This window comes from Uloborus diversus, chromosome 9, assembly GCF_026930045.1.
Source record: "Uloborus diversus isolate 005 chromosome 9, Udiv.v.3.1, whole genome shotgun sequence".
NCBI classification, from domain to species: domain Eukaryota; kingdom Metazoa; phylum Arthropoda; class Arachnida; order Araneae; family Uloboridae; genus Uloborus; species Uloborus diversus.
Window position 1 is genome coordinate 151,210,964 of NC_072739.1, and position 19,254 is coordinate 151,230,217.

At 32.1% G+C, this 19,254-nt stretch overlaps 1 protein-coding gene across 1 annotated transcript; it reads left to right on the forward strand.

Annotated features, from left to right (window-relative positions):
• Positions 1-316: 316 nt before the first annotated feature.
• On the forward strand, positions 317-18,691 carry LOC129229376 (60S ribosomal protein L18-like). The gene is made up of 7 exons (XM_054863669.1): positions 317-391; positions 494-580; positions 1,166-1,273; positions 7,351-7,449; positions 15,318-15,441; positions 16,714-16,783; positions 18,506-18,691. Exons 1-7 carry the CDS (start codon positions 389-391, stop codon positions 18,579-18,581), a joined length of 567 nt encoding a protein of 188 aa, XP_054719644.1. The 5' UTR covers positions 317-388; the 3' UTR covers positions 18,582-18,691.
• The last annotated feature ends 563 nt before the right edge of the window (positions 18,692-19,254 follow it).

The window sequence follows — 19,254 nt, forward strand, 5'->3', positions numbered from 1 at the left end:
AAAAACACACGTTATTGAATTTTCACCAACTGACACATATCTATAAAAATCAAAAGAGAAAACACAGAAGAAAACAAAACAAAAAAGAAGGGGGGAAAAAAACATAGCTCTTCACTTCAGTTAGTTTAAGAAAGTAAACGAAAACGGATTTTAATAAGAAAATGAATAACAATATCATTCTATCTCCCAGATAGTTGATATTGACTAGGATAAATAATATTTTTTGCTGCAAAACTTAATTTAAGTGATTATTTGTCTTCAAACAGAAAACTATCAAAGTTAGTAATCAGCAGAATTTCAACTCAACTTCCCCTCCAACTTTACTTCTGCTGCATTACCCATAATTCCTCATTCCATTTTAGTGAAAACTGGCCAATTCGGCTGAAAAATGGTAATCTTTTTGCGTCAATTTTTAAAGATATCTTTTTATACAAACATTTAATTTGATTGACATTAAATGAATTGATAAAATAATGTATGTAATTATTTTTAGGGTATCGACATCAATCACAAAAATGATCGGAAGGTCGTTCGTCGGTCTCCCAAAAGCGAAGATATCTATCTTCGCTTGCTGGTTAAAGTAAGTGATTTTTTTAAAAAGGAGTTACCTTCTAATATTTTGCCATTTATATTTCCGTAATTTAGTTGCTTGTTAAATTTTATTACAACTTCGTACTCATGATTATTTTTACAGACCTAGAACACAGTTGTCAAAACATTTCAATTCCAATCGATGTACCACTGGTTATTTTAATTGTCTATATATTTCTCTGTTGAAGTAAACCTGAGTGTCGCAAATAAACTAACTGTTGCACTAAAATGTCTTATTTACTATAGTACTAGTTAAATATAAGAAGTACATCAAGCGTAATTGGGAAGTTTCATCAATACTGATGAGGGCAATGAAGATAAAAGCAATATGTTTTCAATTTGTTATAAATTTTTAATAATATAGGTCGGATAATGCAAAATATTGTTTGCAATATTGTTAAAAAATACTTTGGAAAATATAATGACTGATTTGGTGCTGTAGTTTTACAGCATTTTGTTTTATGTTGAAATGTGAGCTAGTTAATTTCATGATGCCTATTCATTCTCAATGAAAGCATACATCTTGTAAGTAGTATTTATTATGTTTAATTTATGAATAACATTTCTTTTACAGCTGTATCGTTTTCTTGCCAGAAGGTCTGGATTGAAATTTAACAAGATTATTTTAAAACGCTTGTACATGAGTAAGATTAATCGTCCTCCCCTATCACTGGCTAAATTGGTAAGCTGTAATTTATGTTCAATGTTACTTTTATTGATTCTGGACAATGTTGTTTAGAAATTGTTAAATTATAATGAATATATTCTTTGAGATGATTCTGAAGTGTTTTATTTGTATCAAAAATTGCATGTAATTGATATCTATTGGAAAACATTAACATTGTTTCCATCTTTTTCTAAGTGTTGATATCTTTTGAATTCAGTGGATTCAGTTACTTACCCTTTTATCGGGTCCGGGTCTGCGTACCCGCCAACCCCGCAATGTGGAAGCACCCACTTCCTTAAAAATGCCAATGGCACATGAAATTAAAAGCAAAAAACAGCAGTAAGAATTATTAAAGTTGCAAATTTTCACTGCGTTTAGGGAGACTTTGTTGCAGTTAGGCCCAAAATTTATAGATCTAGGCCTACCTTTTATAGATTCCCAAACATCCAACTCCTAACATCATGCAAAATTGCTAACATCATGGAAAATTGTTTCAAATAAAGTTTTTTTCTTCTGGAACTTCTATTTCTAAAAAACCAGAAGGAGTGTACTGACTCCCATCCTTTTCCTTAATTTCATCAAAGGTGTCCAATAATTGCTTTTTTTGAACTTCAATGAAAAAATATTTCCAAGGTAAAGCCCCCAAACCCATTAATGTCATCTAAGATCGCCTAAAATTGAGTTTTTGGAACTTCGTAAAAACGTCCTGTATAAAAGTTCCAATTCCTATACTCAAGCGTTAAGAGATGTGTTGCATTTTTTTTCCCAAGACGACAACTAAAATTCCGAAAGAAAATGTTAATGCTCGTCTTAGTAACATTATTGGAGCATCAGTATCAAAAATATGAGGGAAAGGTCCTGCATCTCGTCCCAAGGAGGGGGCAATCTTCCCATGTATCCGTCCTTGTTCTTTAGTAGCCATTTACAATAAAATGTTCGCCCGTTGGCCACTGGCTGGCGACCACTTGTCTTCAGCTTTAGCGTTCATCCTTGTATGAGTCTACTGACTTCTCAACCATTGATTACTATAATTAAGTGTTGGTGGAGTAGGTTTTTTAAGATGAAGCTTTGTAGTTTGTTTATAATAAGCTTATCACATTTAGTCCTAGTAAAGCTTAGGAGCACTGTAATAGTTCTCTTTTATTCCTTTTCAGTAGTTTGTCTTTAGATGGAACTATATAATTAATGTATGTACCAGTTGCAGGACATCTAAGCTACAGAACAGCAATAAAATATCCTTTTACTGGCGAATCTCGATAGCTTATTACTAGAATATTCCTTTATCACGAAGCTTTCATCGTGCCCCAAACTCTTGAGATTGTTGTGGAAACTTCCCATACCTCGAATTACCAGTAACTCGGAAGGTTTTAACCTTTCCCTTGGGAATTGGAGTTATTGAGACTAGAGATGAACCAAATATTCGTTTAGTATTTGGTAATGCTGTATGTTTGGCAGAGAAACACAAATATTCAGTTCGGCCTAATACTTTTAATGATTGACAAACGAATAATTAACAAATTGAAATATTCTGAGAAAATATTTTTTTTTGTACGATAAGTAAATCCATTGTATAATTGCTTATTAAAATTTATCATATTCAAATTTATGTAAATGCAAAAAAATCTTGAATGTTGGCTTTAATTTTGTTGCTTTTCATTTTTAAAAGTCTTATGACACCTTTCATTGCCGTGCTATTACCAACTCATTTAAGTATAAAATAGTGAAAAAAAGAGGAAAATCCTTTGGGTATTAATTGCTCATAAATTTTAAGTGAATTTGGGGAGATTTTCAAAAAAAATGTTGACCTTTAAAGGTAGACCAACAGATGTGGAATGGTAAGTTTGGGAGAAATGAAGCAATGGACTCTGAATTTCAATTTAAATAACATTTTATTCAAAAACATATGTAAAATGTAAATAGGCAAAAACAATCAAACATTTATAAAAAATAAATCCCCTATTAACAATTCAAATATAATAAAATCCCCCCAACAAACAAATATCACAGAGAAATATCACAAGATTCAATTACTGAAAAAACCATCAACAGTTCTGAAACGTTCCTAATATTTTTAAAAATTTGTATCCTACGCCATGCCACAACGATGGTAGCTGTCCAGAAAACTATTTAAATAATCATACCACTGGAAGTCCATACTTTAAACTTGGCACGTATATCAATGAAGGCAACATCCATCTGTCGGATGTTCAGACGAGTTGAAAACGTCCACTCGTGGACAGCAGACCAAAATCCATGGTCAATCATTCCCAGGCACACCCATGCCACAGAAACAGCAGCACAGGAAATTATTTGCCAAGCTTCAAGCAAAACAGGAACCTTCCACTAACAGAGGCTACCTCACCATATAGTGGATTCAATCCAGTCCGACCGGCTCCGTAATCGAGTATATGCCAGACGAACCTTCCGGCCCTGTTAGGCCTAATACTTAAAAAAACATCCTCTTCAAATTTATATTCCTTAAAAAACTCCTTCGTTACTTGTAGGGCACCGTTTTAGAACATCCTGCACTTTTAGCAGGCTATTGAATTTTGTTACTACATATCTGAAAACCTCCACGTCCTCTGCGTGGATGAATCAATCCATTCGAGCACACATGCTCAAATCAAAACACACCGTCTGCAGAACGGAAGCAAATCATAAGAGATTGATTGATTGATTGACTTTCTGTTTAAACCTTCTCTGATACCCCGACGCAATGACATGACGTCATCAAAATTTACATCTGTAGCATCTGAAAGCAAATCACAGTTAAGCCTTTAACTGTTGTTATTTCTTAAATTTACATTCTTGACTGCTACCTGCAGAAAGATCCTCAACTCATGAGGCCTGACGTCACGTCCGCCGATGGGCCAATCCCGTGATTGACTTGTCGGGTGTTTAGTCACTTGGGGACTTCTATATATACGCTCAGGGTTTTACGCACGCCGGGTAATTATATCTTTTAAAACTAGGAATCAATTTTTCTGACTAGTTTGAATTTACTGGTGAGTTTTAAACAATTAAAATACATCCTATCTTTTTACAAAATTGCTCCAAGAACCTAAAATATAGGTATATTCAGTAAATTACCGCCCATTAGCCAGGGCTAAAGCAGAAATACGTGAAATGCACCGCCAGCTCAGTCATTTCCAGCCGAGGACTGCATTTTCGTGCTTATTAGCACTCATCAGCCCGGCATAGGAAAGTGACTGAGCTGGAGATGGAAAACCTCTTAAGGAAGCCAAGAGTGCGAAACAAACTGGTAGCTAATATAGAATTAGCAGACCAGACGAGTGACCGAAGCAATGGTTCGGTTCAACTCGAAGATTGAACGCGAGGCAAGGTATATTCAGTAAATTACCGCCCATTAGCCAGGGCTAAAGCAGAAATGACTGAGCTGGCGGTGCATTTCACCTAAAATATAGGGTTATGCTAACAGAAAAATATAACTAAAAGAAGTATCGAAAACCATTGTTCACATTCCACTCGGGGAATAAGAGGCATACCTTGCGTCGGTATATCTAATCTAATTGGAGAAGTGCCCCTTTCATTCTATAAGGTGCAATCTGTCCTAGTTAGAAACAAGCTTTACTATGCCCTCTTCATAGAGATGTTGAGCAGGAGTTGTTTTAGACGCAAATTATGTTCGTTTGGCCTCTTCACAAGAATGGTTAAGCAAAATCAATTTGGCTGAAATCAAAACTTCAGTGGGAGAGAAAGAAACACCCTCCAGCTTCCAACACATTTGGAGTGATTTATTTTGTCCAAGGATTGATTTGATTTGTGATAACTAACGTGCTCTTTACGATATGGCAGGATGTTTTTGGGAAAAATTAACAAGCAAATGTGCCAAAATAGTTCTTTTTTTAAAAAGTTTTTTCTTCGGAATTCTCCAAATTTTTTTCTTCAAAAAAGACTTGGATTGACCTTTGTTGAGACATTGATGTTCAAGTCCCTTCTACCAAAATCACACTTCAAGTACAAATGGTTGGTAATTGCATGGAAGGATTATGCTTATATCTTAATCTAAAATCTGTAGTAATCACTCTACCTGCTGAATTAGAAAACGCATTTTTTTTTTCATTTACTTTGAATTATTGCCTATTTATATGTGCCTTATTATATTGCCTTATCATATGCATAAAATGAAATCTGCATACAATCTTTATTGTTACACAATTATAGGGGGCAGCGTTAGAAATCGGTAAGACAATCCTACTGGTCTTTCAGACCAGTCACACATGAATAGTACTGGTCCTCAAAAAACATCACTGGTCCGCTTTAGATTAAACACTAAATATGTTTGCACCAAAAATTATTTGCACTTTAGGATGATCATATTTATTAAGATAATATTTATTTTACATATAACTAGTGATGTAAAATACCCGGGTGTTTATTTTTAGGGGTAAATACCCAGGGTATTTACCGGGGTATTTATTTCAAAAATTTATATTCAACTAAAATTCTTTTCTGTATGTATTCCACTATATACAGTAGTGTGCAAATTAATGTGAACACAAATGAAAAAACTCATTTATCGTTTATATATTTCTTTAATCAAAAAAATATTACATATTTATTATTTTAGTATTAAATGTGTCCTCCCTTGACCTTAATAATATTTTGAACATGTTTTGGCGTAGAATCAACAAGTTTGTTACAGTTTTCTGATATTTGTTGATCTTGAAATCATATCTGGATAACAGCTTCTATCAATTTTGTTTGTGAGGTGCAATCAATTTTGCGAAGCCTAGCTTTCACTATAGCCCACAAATTTTCTATAGGATTAATATCCAGGGAATTTCCTGGCCATTCTAGGCGTGAAATTTTTTTCTCCTTGAAAAATTTCCGCATGATCTTGAACACGTGACATGGAGCCGAGTCTTGCTGAAATATTGCTTCATTGCTAACATCGACTTTTTCGAGTTCCACTTTCAATCTCTGGTTTAACAAGTCTCTATATTTTTGGGAGTTCATCATACCTTCGATTGGCACAAGGCATACGGTACCTTTATAAGAAAAACAGCCCCAAAACATCTTCTTTGACGGATGTTTAACTGTTTGATGAACATGAGCCGATGTGAGTTTTTCGTTGACACTTCTTCTGATGTAACGAGATCGTTGCCCTTGTACTAAAAAATGTCTCTCATCTAAAAATAAAACTTTCCTCCAGTCACCAACAGTCCAGCTAACATTTTTTTTGCCCAAGCAAATCACTGTTTCATCATAGCAGCTGTCGGTAACTGCTTCTTTTGAGGTCTAATTGATATTCTTCCACTTTCAATCAGACATTTTCTTAAGGATGAATAGTAAACAACTCCAGCGTGTGCTAAATCTTGCTGAAGTTCCTGGCTGGTTTTCCTAGGGTTTAATTTACTTTCCTTATCAAAAAAGCTTCATCCCTTGCTGTTTTTCTTTTTCACCCACATTTTCCTTTTCTATTCACCTCAATTGTCCGAGTATCTCTTTTTTGCTTTAAAAATTTATTGACAGCTCCCAAACTGACATTACACTCCTTTGCGATGTCTCTTTGAGTCATGGATGTGTGTTCATACAAAGTAACGATCTTAGTTCGCTTTTTTGAAGTAATATCCATTTTAAAAAGCAAGTTATAATGCGTCTGTAGTATATCAGTAAGATATCCTACAGTTGCTCTGAGGTGAAGATATGTACTAATTTTAATTTGTTTTGGGGAAGTGGATGGGTAAAATAATCTTAAAAGCCATTATTTCATATTTTACAGCTATTTATGTGCATAACAGTTTTATTTTGGACCTGCAGTTTATATTACACAAGTAACTGCAATTAACTCTATGCTAACAATATTAATAGAATAAAACAATTTTGGTGAAAGTGGCTACTGATGATATAAAAGAAATTATTGGATTACACCTTTCAAAAGTGAATATCTCTGAAATGTTAGAGAAAAAATTTTCATGAAATTTTTTTAAAATAAAGATCATGCTCTCTGCTTCCTTCTTTCTGTTTATTTTGAATGTCTAGTTTTTTATAATATATTTCATTGGTAAATGTATGTTAGGATTGTTTTTTCGTGAAACTAATTTATGATACATTTTTTTTCTTTGTAGACAAAAGTAATGAAAAAGCCTGGTAATGCTAATAAGATTGCTGTTGTTGTTGGTACGGTAACTGATGATCTTCGTCTATATGAAGTTCCAAAAATAACTGTGAGTGGGTATATGTTATTAAAACTTTTCTTGTACACATTGTTATTAGTTATTTTAATGGTGATATAGATATACCCTTTGTGCCAGAACAAACATGCTGCACTAAACAACAGGCATAAATTTCAAGGAAATTTTTCCTGACTGCTAAATCAACAGCCATTTTTTAAAAATTTGTTATAGCTATAAGTTTTATCAGTGTAATTTTGATTATACAGGTTGTCTCAAAAGAAAGTTCATGTAAAGAATCTATTTAAAAAAAGGGCAAGGAGTTTATTAAAAAAATGTTTATTACATGTTAAAATACATTGTTTGGGAATTTTTCTTAAAAATGGCATCGTCCAAATGTAAAACAATTCACTTTACGGCATTTAATCTAGTGTTCACTCTAGAGGAAAAAAGGGCAGGGCGCTGGTCTATGAAAAGGGGCACTGTTATCATAAAAAGGGTACTATTCAACGCAGTACACCCCCAAAACCAAAGAACAATGACGCACCCACTCAAAAAGTACTTAGTGCCCCCCCCCAAAAAAAAAGGGGGAAATAACAATTTAAAACACCTTGCAAAAATTCAAGCAGCGTAGTCTGCACCATGAGCCCCCCCCCCCCCCTTCTTCGATGGTTACCGCTAACTTCAGAATTAAATATAGTGGTATTATCCAGAGTCACTTTAAAAAAGGGTTTGCTTGACTAAGTTGCCTGCTAGGTTGCCACTCCCTGAGGAGCATTTAGCTAATGCTGAAATTTGGCTTTTGGGTGTTTTTCAACATTATTTTGAGTTATAAATTTGACTACTTATTCCGTAAGAGTAAAAACTTTACGCATTTCAAAAAATCCTTTGAATTGCAATGTAAGAAGTACGATATTTAATTACGGATCCCCCCTTCCTAGATAAAAAGAAACCTTCCTAGTAATCTGCATTATACCATGAAATATTTTAGTAGACATCAAAATCATGATGAATGTAAATTAAACTTAAGAAAAATATTGCATTTCAAGCCAAACATTGAATTAAAATACCGTGAGCTCTCGTATTTTTTTTGCAAAAAATCAGTGATAACCAATGAGGAAATAATGATTAAAATCCTATTTGCAATAACAGGGTGGCGACAGATCAGGGAAAAGTCAGGGAACTTTATTAATCAGGGAAATATCAGGGAATTTCAAAAAAATAACAAAAAGTCAGGGAAAATTGATTTTATGAAGAAAAAAATTTTTTTTTGCTTTACAAAATTAAATACTCTAATTCCTTACGCATTTTCCTCCAATTATCTGTTCAAAAAAAAGTAAAATTAATGAGGTGCGATTATATACTACCGCATATTTGTGCATCTTTTTTCCTCAACATCAAAGTATTGAATCTTACTTATTAACCACAGGTTGAACTTCTTAAGATTGCTTCTGTATCTGTTAGGTTTTTTATTTTACCTAGCTTGAAATTTCCTTTTACGCTTTCAATGCTACGAAAATAAACAACCGTACAGGCAAAGAGGAAGCCTTCATTAATGCCTTAGCTCCTTTGCCTTTATTCCATTGTCTCGAAGTAATTAAGTAATGTAATCACGATTTCAAGAAGAAATCTTTGGTTTTTGAATTAATACTATAAAAGCTTAAACTTCTTCGCATTTTTAATTTAATTGCTAAAATTGAACATTCAATAAAAAAAACTTTGTTTTTTGCTGTTATACTATTTGTTGTTACCGCAGATTATCAAGATTTTCCTTTCTTCAGACTTAAGTAATTCTTTAATTTTATAACCAAATTGTATTCTTTTATATATTTTGAAATTAGCTAATTGCTTTTTTTTCCCTTGCATTTCAAAGTTGTTTGTTACAAAAGCAATCTAAGATTTTTTTCGTTACATACTGAAATCATTTGAAATAGAGTTAACTTGTCTACTTAAGTAAATATTTTTATTTTTTTCTTATTGTTAAAATGCTGTATTCATTCATTAAAACCTATGTTCTTGATTAGAGAAAAGCTCCCTACGAATGGATGTCAAATGGTTTCATCTGTTTTGCAAGTCAATTAGTTATATAAGAATAACTACATTACTTCTATTCTTTCACTGTTACTTGTTATTCTTGCAACAATTATTATACTGTTTGAAAACTTAGTTCAAAATAATTTCAATTACTTTTTAGTTCTATCATAAATACACATATGATTTTAAGAGTCATTTTAATAGCTTCTTAAAATTCTTATGCTAAGTGGTTTCTGGAAGTGAAGTATTTTTTTTTTTTTTAATTTTCTATAATCTTTCCATTGTGTAAAAATTTAATATACTGTTTCGTAGGTTTTTCGCCCCAAAAAATTGTCTTTTTTTTAACAATTTTATTAAAAAAGTAGCATCTTTTTAAAATATATCTTTAGTTCAACAACTTTACACAACTTAAAACATTCAAAATACTGCATTTTATACAATCATACAATGGACTTCAAATAGAGCAAAGAAAGAAAACCTTTATCATTGGTAACCTAAATCAGGGAAATTTGGTGAACTTAATCAGGGAAAAGTCGGGGAACTTTTTTTCACAGTTCCTGTCGCCACCCTGAATAACTAATAAACAAGACTAAAAACAAAAACAATTATTTTTTTAGTATTTGAAATGAAAAACAATATATGCTAACTGAAGTTGCACATGTTAAATATACATTCCAATTGTTGAAAAACCGAAATACAAAATGCAACAGATTGAAATCTGAAACATTGAGAGTGATTTTTCGCGAAACATCACGAAAATAGTGTTATGATTTATTGAAATAAAACATAAAATAGGCTAATGGGTTGCATATGGCAAAGCAATATCCGATTGTCAAATATATTACAATATTTACAAGATGGAAAAGGATTGATATCTCAAAGATGAGAAGCCAGTTTCCGCGAAATGAGAGTTCAATGTTGACATGATTTAAAAAATAAAGTAAGTTTTAAAAATAAAACATAAAATATGCTAATATAAGTCAGCATGTGTCAAAATAATTTCCAACTGTCAAAAATATTAAAATATTTACAAGATGCAAGAGGATTGACATCTCAAGGGCGGTGAACGATTTTGTGCGATGCACGTGTTGGGCCATTCCATGGAAAACGGTAATTTTGTCCCGCACATGACGCTTCATATATTTCATAAAAAATAATAATTTAAAAGAACGATAAACAAAATTTTGTTGCTTAAGAAATCACAAACGCATATGTGACTTCTTAAGCAAAAACTTTCTTCAAAAATTATTTCTTTTTTATGAAATATAGGAACCGTCATGTGCGGGACAAAATGACCATTTTCAATGGAATGTGCATATAACATTTTTTTTTCAATGGTTTAAATAATTATTTCTAAATTAATGAGATATGCTTCCTTTACGTTGGAGCCACAGATTTCAAAATCTACAATTTGTTTCGTCATTGCTGTATTAATAGAGCAAAAATATTAGCTAATTCATAAGCAAGTTACCAGAGGTTGACTTTGGATGTCCCGCACGTGACGCATGTAAATGAAATTGTTTGATAAAAATAAAATTGTGTCAGGAGTATCTTTGTATCAAATGTAAAGATTTAAAAAAATGCTTAATCCTGTTTTATTAAAATATTAAGAGATATGACGAAATAGTTGCGCCTGCTCTCTATAAGCAAGACAAATATGAACTTTCTTTTGAGACACCCTGTATTGCACGAGCACCACCTTTTACATATTAAATGTAAAATGTTTACATTTTAATGATTATTTTACTCATGCTTTTTATCATCATAGATTTTAAGAAAATCAAAATCCAATTACGTCTGCACCACGCATCCATTTTCATTGACTTCTACCGTGTCGACATTAATAATTTTATGTTAACTATTTTCTAATCTTTTATTTAATTCGTTGTTCCATATGATCCTCTTGGCCCTTGTCTAAGAAATTAGAGCAAGTCCAAAAGATCTTGCTGCGTAAAGAGTTCAACCACAATCTCCCTTCATTTATCGGTTGTCCCACAGAATCTCCTACAGTCTATGAGAGGGAGGTGCAATATCTGAGCACTGACAGTTAGAATAAATTGTTTTATTTTCTGTTCAATTTTTACTTGCCAGCAGTGTTTTAAAGTGTTAAATTCAAGTTCTATGAGAGCAGAATTTGTTGCTTTAAATCAGCTTGATTTAAATCATGATTAAATCAAGTGATTTTTTAAGTAAATCAATTGATTTGAATTGGTGAATTTTATTTCTATAAATTTTGCAATTTTTGAATGTATTGATCTACATTTAACTACAGTGAAACTTCGATAACTCGAAGTTGCAGGGAACACGAAAAAAATTCGCGTTATCGAAAATTCGACTAATCGAAAACAAAACCAAAACTATAGAAGAAAAAGAAAATGATACCACTAAAACTCAAAAAATTTATAACATGCTCAAAAAAGTGATAAAATAATGTACCAGTGATACTATATACATACATGACATAATTAACATATAATTGTAAAAATTAAAGAATTTATGTAGGTTGAAAAACAAATTTAAATTTGTATGCATAATGAACAACTTTTTAACTTACCAAAAAAGACATAGGTATCATTTTTTAAAAAAATCTGTAATCAAACATTGCTTTTGCGCGGATATTTGTTCTTTCACTAAATAATCTTCGGATACTTTTAATGCGTCAAAGAGAGAGTCTGGAACATTCGGACGCGATTCTACAAAAACGCGCAATATATCTGCTGCTCGTTTTGAATCTTGAATCGAAGGTAATTTTATCACTGGCTCAAATACTTCTACCTCTTCATCACCAGAATCTTTTTCGCTTTTTTCCGTTATGCTTGATAAAATTTCTTCATCTGTCGGGTATTCATTCACTAAAACTCCGTCATCAACTGACACAAAATCCATACAATCTCTATCGGTAGGAATGTTCATTTTATTTTGTAAAACGCTCCACTCACTTTGAAAATTTATATCGTCCATATTTTCGTCTTCTTCGTATTCATTATCTAGCTCCAAACAAGATGTACAAAACCAGCCTTTTTAAAACAGTTAACAATTGTCTGTTGTGTAACATCACCGGAGACTGTCGAGCAGGGTAATGCAAGGAACCGAATTATCTTTCAGACACTGTAGAATTTTTAATACAACACGTTTTCTATAGTGAACCTTTAAATTTTTTATGATGCCCTGATCCATAGGCTGCATGATAGAAGTTGTGTTCGGAGGAAGAAATTCCAATTTAATTGCAGTTAAGTTGCCGCTGCCTTGGGATGTGCAGGGCAATTATCAATAAACATTACAATTTTTCTTCCAGCTGAGATAAATTTATTATCTATTTTTTTAAGCCAAGAATTGAACACCTCTGAAGACATCCAGGCTTTACTATTGCTTGTGTAATCGACTGGCAAAGACTTGACGCTGTTAAAACATCTCGGCTTCTTAGCCTTACCGATAACTAGCAAAGGCAGCTTCTCCGTGCCTGACATATTGCTTGCTACCATAACAGTTATGCGTTCTTTGCTCCGCTTTCCACCCGAACATGTGTCACCTTTTATAGTAAAAGTTTTGTCAGGGAGACATTTGAAAAAAAGTCCAGTCTCATCTGCATTAAAAATATCATTTTCATTGTACTCCATTAGAATAGTTTTTAATACTTTTTCTTTCCATTCTTCGCAAATTTTTTCTTCCACTACTGTGCTTTCGCCACAAATGGTTCGGTACACAATGTTGTGTCGAGTTTTAAATTTGTCTAGTCAACCTGCGCTAGCTTCAAAATTTGAAATGCCGATATTTTTTGCGAAAGTTTCTGCTTTTTCACGTATGATTGGTCCAAATAACGAAACATTTTTCTCTCTTGCTACTAGCATCCACTTTACTGAGGCCTCTTCAAGCTCTGGATACCTTCCATCCTTACAGCGTTTTCTTTTTGCATTAAATTTTTCGTCAGCAACCGCTTGGAGGTAGACATTTCGGTTTTTTAAAATTGTTGAAAGCGTACTTGGAGGCACACCAAACTTCAATGCAATGTCCTTCTTTTTTGCTATGCCTAAATCGACTTCTTTGGTCAGCTCAACTTTTTCTTGAAAATTTAAAATTTTTAGTTTTCTCTTAGCCATTTTTTTAAGGTCTAAACTTTGAGGCATAAGCAAGACAGCCCCTCAATCACACGCTTTCTTTAACACATAAAGAAAAACAGCAAATTTAGAACGACCTTACAGCTTTGTAGAACAAAACGCTAATTCGAGAAAGAATCCCATCTGTCGAGACAACAGTCCCCGCCCGACCTCTTTTCCCCAAAAGTGGATATTTCAGTCCTCAATGTACCGCCCCCCCCCTTCTCTATTTTTTTTCTGTCCCGGGCTCCGCAAAGTCAGAGCTTTGGTTTCCCCCTGTGCAGGTTTTTCTTTTTAAGAAAAAAAAATGAAGCAAACAATACCTTAAGGGAAAAAAAAGATGAAACATTTACAAGGTTACCTACAAAATATCGAATTCCTATTTATTAGATCTACTTGGTCTAGACGCCTTTTGATGCAATGCAGTGGCGCCAGCTTTTTTCTTTTTGTTCATACTAGAAGAACAAAACGATTTCGACTTAGATATACATTAGCATGGAAAATTTGACAAGGTCAACGGGAAAAATTCGGCTCATCGAATATTTCGACTCAACGAAATTCGGTTTATCGAAAATAATTAACATGCATTCTCCGTTCAGTTGGACGGGAATTAATAACCACTTCGGCTTGTCAAAGTTTTCGACTCATCGAAGTTCGACTTATCGAAGTTTCACTGTACGCTGCATTTTCGTAACCTCAACAGGCAAGACTGCATAGGTCTCTCTTTCTGTTTGTAACAGATTTTCACTCTTGCGGTATTGTTTTTACTACAATTACAGTTCAGAACAAAATAGAAATTTGCAGTTTTTACTATACACCATGACTAATATAGTTAAGGGGGTCCGGGACACATTTTGAAAAATTTTTTATTATGTACTTTAGAGTTTTGAAATTTTTTGAACTGATTCATCATTTATTTAATAAGCAAAATCATAACATAAATATGAAAAAAAATTATTTTTTTATATAAATTTAATTAGTTTTTTTCAAAAAAAATGGGGTTGCTTTAAATTGCTATAACTCAAAATATTGTTGGTCAATTTTCAATTTTTTTTCAAAAAAGTATGCACAAATATCTAAGCTTTAATTTTTATTCGGTGATTTTAAAAATATTGATTCCATAAAAAATATTTGAAGAAAAATTTCGAAAAATTCGAGGATACTTTTTTTTTAAAAAAATCATAATTTTTGCAGTAAACGTTTTTTTCAAATTCGCCGAATAAAAATTAAAGTAAATTGCTTGAAAAAGATATGCTCCAAGTTTCATTACTTTATCTCTATTGGTTCCTGACTTATAAGAGTTTGAATGCAAGAAATCAGGAAAAATTGCATCATGGAGAAAAACGCGTTTAAATTTATGTACACATTCGTTAGATGCATGCAACAAAAATAACTATAACTTTCGTTCTATTTAAGGTAGAAACAAGTTTCAAACGTCCTCTTAAGCAGAAAAAAACGGAGCAATTTTTCAAATTATTAAAAAAAAAAAAAAATTGCAAAATTTGAGGATTTTTGTGTCCCGGACCCCCTTAAGAAAAATAATTGTTCAACATATTTTATACTAAAAATGTACATGATGATGGAAACCCAAATCTTTAAGCAGACAAAGACAAAAGCATAAAACAAAATCACATCTTATCTAAGCATTATAATACATTTATAAATTTTTAATAACTACGTGTCTGATTTCTATGCTTGAAAATTACCAACACCATGATGATTGTACAATGTTGTTTTCTAACTTACCAAATGTTAAAAATAATTTAATATTAATTTTCATGATTTTTCTTTTAGTTATGTGCACTACGAGTGACAGAGCGGGCAAGAGGACGAATTTTGAAAGCTGGTGGTGAGATTATCACATTTGATCAACTTGCTTTACGTACTCCTAAAGGGAAGAATACTCTTTTGATCCAAGGTGAGTATCATGTTTTTTGCTAGGTTGCTTAACCAATGTCATGAGTAATACAGTGACTCACTTATTAGGATCATGTTTTGAACAGCTTTAATCCCCTAAAACTAAAATAAGTAACTTTATATGTTGAATTCTACGTACAATAAAGTGAACTTCATTTAAGTTTTAAGTCAGACAAAATAATCTCTTTAGAAATATGCTTTTCACTCAAAAAAATACATTCTTTGATTATTAAAAAAAATTTTGTAAAATAACCAAAAGCAATTTTAAAATTCAAATTTTCACTAATCTGTTTTTGAAAATCGTGTTTGCTACTGATTACAAAAGATGTTGGTATTTAATTTGGAGAATTGTCATAAAACAGAATTTGAGGCTTTTGCTCCAATTTTAAGAGATTAGTTGTCAATTTTGTTTCATATGTGATCCCCAACTCTTAAACGTTTATAATTTTATGTGTATCATTTAAAAAGGTCTGATTTTTCATACTTGTGTACTGGACTCAAAATGGGCTCCCTTTTGCAGCCCCTTCACAAAATTCTGCCCTGTAAAAGTGCCTTATTCACAAAAGCACACTTTCAGCATCGAACTTATTTTACACCAAGGCAGAATTTATTGCTAAGCTATAGCTATAGTTTCCTTGTAAAATTTTTCTTAAGTCGGAAGAAGTTAGTTCTATTAGTAGTATACTTTAATTTTCTATAAACTTTTGATTTTAATATCTTGTTTTGCAAAACTCTTATAAGAACTGATCAACTTATCAGTTCTTTTTTAAACTCTCCAGTTTTTCCACTTCATGTGGTTGCAAGTTTGTATCTAAAAGAAACTATCTGTCAACAAACAATTCATTCAAGATTGAAACTAACTTTTCTGTGAAATACACCGCCAGCTCAGTCATTTACAGCCGAGGACTGCAGTTTCGTGCTTATTGGCACTCATCAGCCTGGCATAGGAAAGTGACTGAGCTGGAGATGGAAAACCTCTTAAGGAAGCCAAGAGTGCGAAACAGACTGGTAGTTAACATAGAATTAGAAGACCAGCTTTGCTTTAGCTCTGGCTAATGGGTGGTAATTTACTGAATATAACTTTTCTGGTTCACCACTCCTGATTGACCAATTTTTCACTGAGATATTTCCCTGTAAAAAATGTCACACAATTAATTTCAAGAAAAAAGTAACAGCTGCTGAGCTATTAATTATTTTAGCATTGTTAAATTCATTATTAAACTTTTAGAAAAGTTAAATGTTTTTTTAAAAAAAGTTAATTCTGTTCATTTAGGACGCAGAAAGGCAAGAGAAGCTTGCAGACATTTTGGCAAAGCTCCTGGTGTACCACACAGTCATACCAAGTAAGTTACCTTTTCTTATTTTTGTAATTAAATATTGGCTATTTGAAAAAAAAAATAAAGTTATTTGTCATTTTATTATTTTCTTTTAATTTAAGCTTGAATTGGAGATAAATATTGCTAAACGTTATTTCTCCCCTCCCCCACCCTGCAAAATATTATTTTAGAGCATGGAATTTGCTAATGTAAAAGAGAAAAATCTTAATTTTTCTGGAATTACACTTTTTTGTCAGTTTCCTCCTGGTTTCTTTTAAATCTGAAAAGATAACCATTTTTCTTTTTATTCATTAATTCTATGTAAAATACCCCCTAAATATGGTTTGACAGTCTTGAATTGAATGAAGCTATGTATGTTTGCATTTTTTTTATGTATTTAAGGCATTTATGGTGAATCTCAGACAGTTAAGGTTCAGCAGCCTGATAAGTTTTTGGGATTTTTTTATTCTTATACTTTATAAATTACTACCTATTATTAATATGTACTATATGCATATGCTACGCATTAAATAGGGTTCCAACAGGTCCTTGAGAATCCTTTAAAATGCTTTATTTTAATGATGTGTCACAAAGGATACTTGTGCTTAATTTTCAACAAATTCTTCATTATTTCGACAAGGTGCTTTATTTTTTAAGCAAGCCTTTGAAATGATTTTTTTTTCAGTCATCTCTTTCTCTATTATTTCAAATCCCGTTGTTGATTTCTTTTACTAAAATTTGAAATTTTAATAAATTATTAAAGTTACTTTGTTAATGATTTAAATTGATTTTCAGCTCAGGGATTTTAGCAAAATACTATAATGTTCACATATCTTTTTAAATGCCTCAATGTGTTTCAGCTGCACTTGAAAACTAAATTCTAAGTTCATTCATGACATCATTAAAAAAAACAAAAAACTGTTGAGAAATTATGAGTTTTATTTTTAAAACTAAACTAGTCGGCTCCCCTCGGTGAATGCAGTACTGAGGGGACATATTGTGCATTAAGACTAATAGTTGTTGAACTTAATAGTTGTTTTAACACCTTAACTAAAATTTCCAATAAGATAAAATTGAGTATCACCATGCTAGCTTCCTCTATGGGATCGTTTATTAATTTAGGTTTTAACTGAAGCAAAATAAATTTCTTCATTTTCATATTTTAGATTTACATTATGCAAAAAATGTGACAGTAGCAGAAACCCTGCTCTATTGTTATTATACTTTATTTTACTTTTCAGTAGTGTTGCCTTTTAATTTTCAAAAGTGTTTTCACCTTGTTTTTAAAAAATGCCTATATGTTTCTAAGAAATTTTTTTTTTCTCATTTGTTCTTCAAAATTACTTGAAATGCTTCGTACGTTTGTTTGTGAGAATTAAAGTCGATCTATTCAGCTTAGAATGTTTCACTCGATTTTTTTTAATGTTACTGCATATTTTTCATGTAAACTTTATCTTCTAAACATGCTGTAATTTCTACGAACTGTAAAACATACTATTTAGATAATGAAAGGTGATTGATTATGGTTTGATTTGCATTTCTTTTTAATAATTTATTACTTGGTTTTCATTTAAAATTTGATCATTATCTAAGTGGCCACAACTGGATAAAACTGATTTTATCCAGGGTTAAGACCACCACTGGTCAAAACTCTTACAACCCTGATAGCAGCTGTCAGTATGAACAATGTCACAGAAACCTAATTCAATTGTATATGATTACCTTACTAAATTGCTTTTTCTGTTTCAGGCCATATGTCAGATCCAAAGGACGCAAATTTGAAAGAGCTCGTGGACGAAGGAAAAGCCGTGGTTTCAAAGTGTAGTTTAATTATTCTGGCATTGAAAAAATTAAAGAATACAATAAAATTTGATGACTGTTCTGTAATATTTTCTGTGTTTAATAAAACACTTGCTAGATTTGCAATTATTCTGAGCTTAAATATTATCCATGCTATTTCTCAACATTAAATATCAAGCTTTCAAAAAACTAGTAAAGGAAATTTAGTCAAAGTTCAGTCTTAATTCATTAGTTTCCTAAGCATACCTGCTAACTATTAAATGCAATGCTGGTTTTCTGAATACTGGTAACAGGGTTCGTACGGGTCATGGAAATCCTGGAAAGTCATGGAAAAAAGATTGACAAATTTCAGACCTGGAAATGTCATGGAAAATTAATATTTTCATCAAAAGTCATGGAAATTTATTTTAAGTCATGGAAAAATGTTTTGGGCAGCAATAAAGTAACAGCAGCTAAAAGAGCATTAGAAATCTTGAGTGATTTAACAGTCGTGCATGTAAAAGCTGTTAATACTTGAAAAATGAACAATCCCAAAAACAAATCTGAGTTTAGGAATCCTATTGCATCTGCTTCTGTTACAGCCACCCGTCTTTTTCGTAATGTAATTTTACTGCCGGGACATCACTAATTTTGTAATTCAACATTATTTTCAGCACTTCTTACATGTTATATTCTGTAGTAGTAGATTTGCATGTTCT

What these genes read in the sequence shown, in the direction of transcription:
- LOC129229376 (XM_054863669.1), top strand. An exon ending in ATGAAGTTCCAAAAATAACT is followed by an intron (nt 7,450 to 15,317) that starts GTGAGTGGGTAT and finishes TTTTTCTTTTAG; the next exon opens with TTATGTGCACTACGAGTGAC. An exon ending in GAATACTCTTTTGATCCAAG is followed by an intron (nt 15,442 to 16,713) that starts GTGAGTATCATG and finishes CTGTTCATTTAG; the next exon opens with GACGCAGAAAGGCAAGAGAA.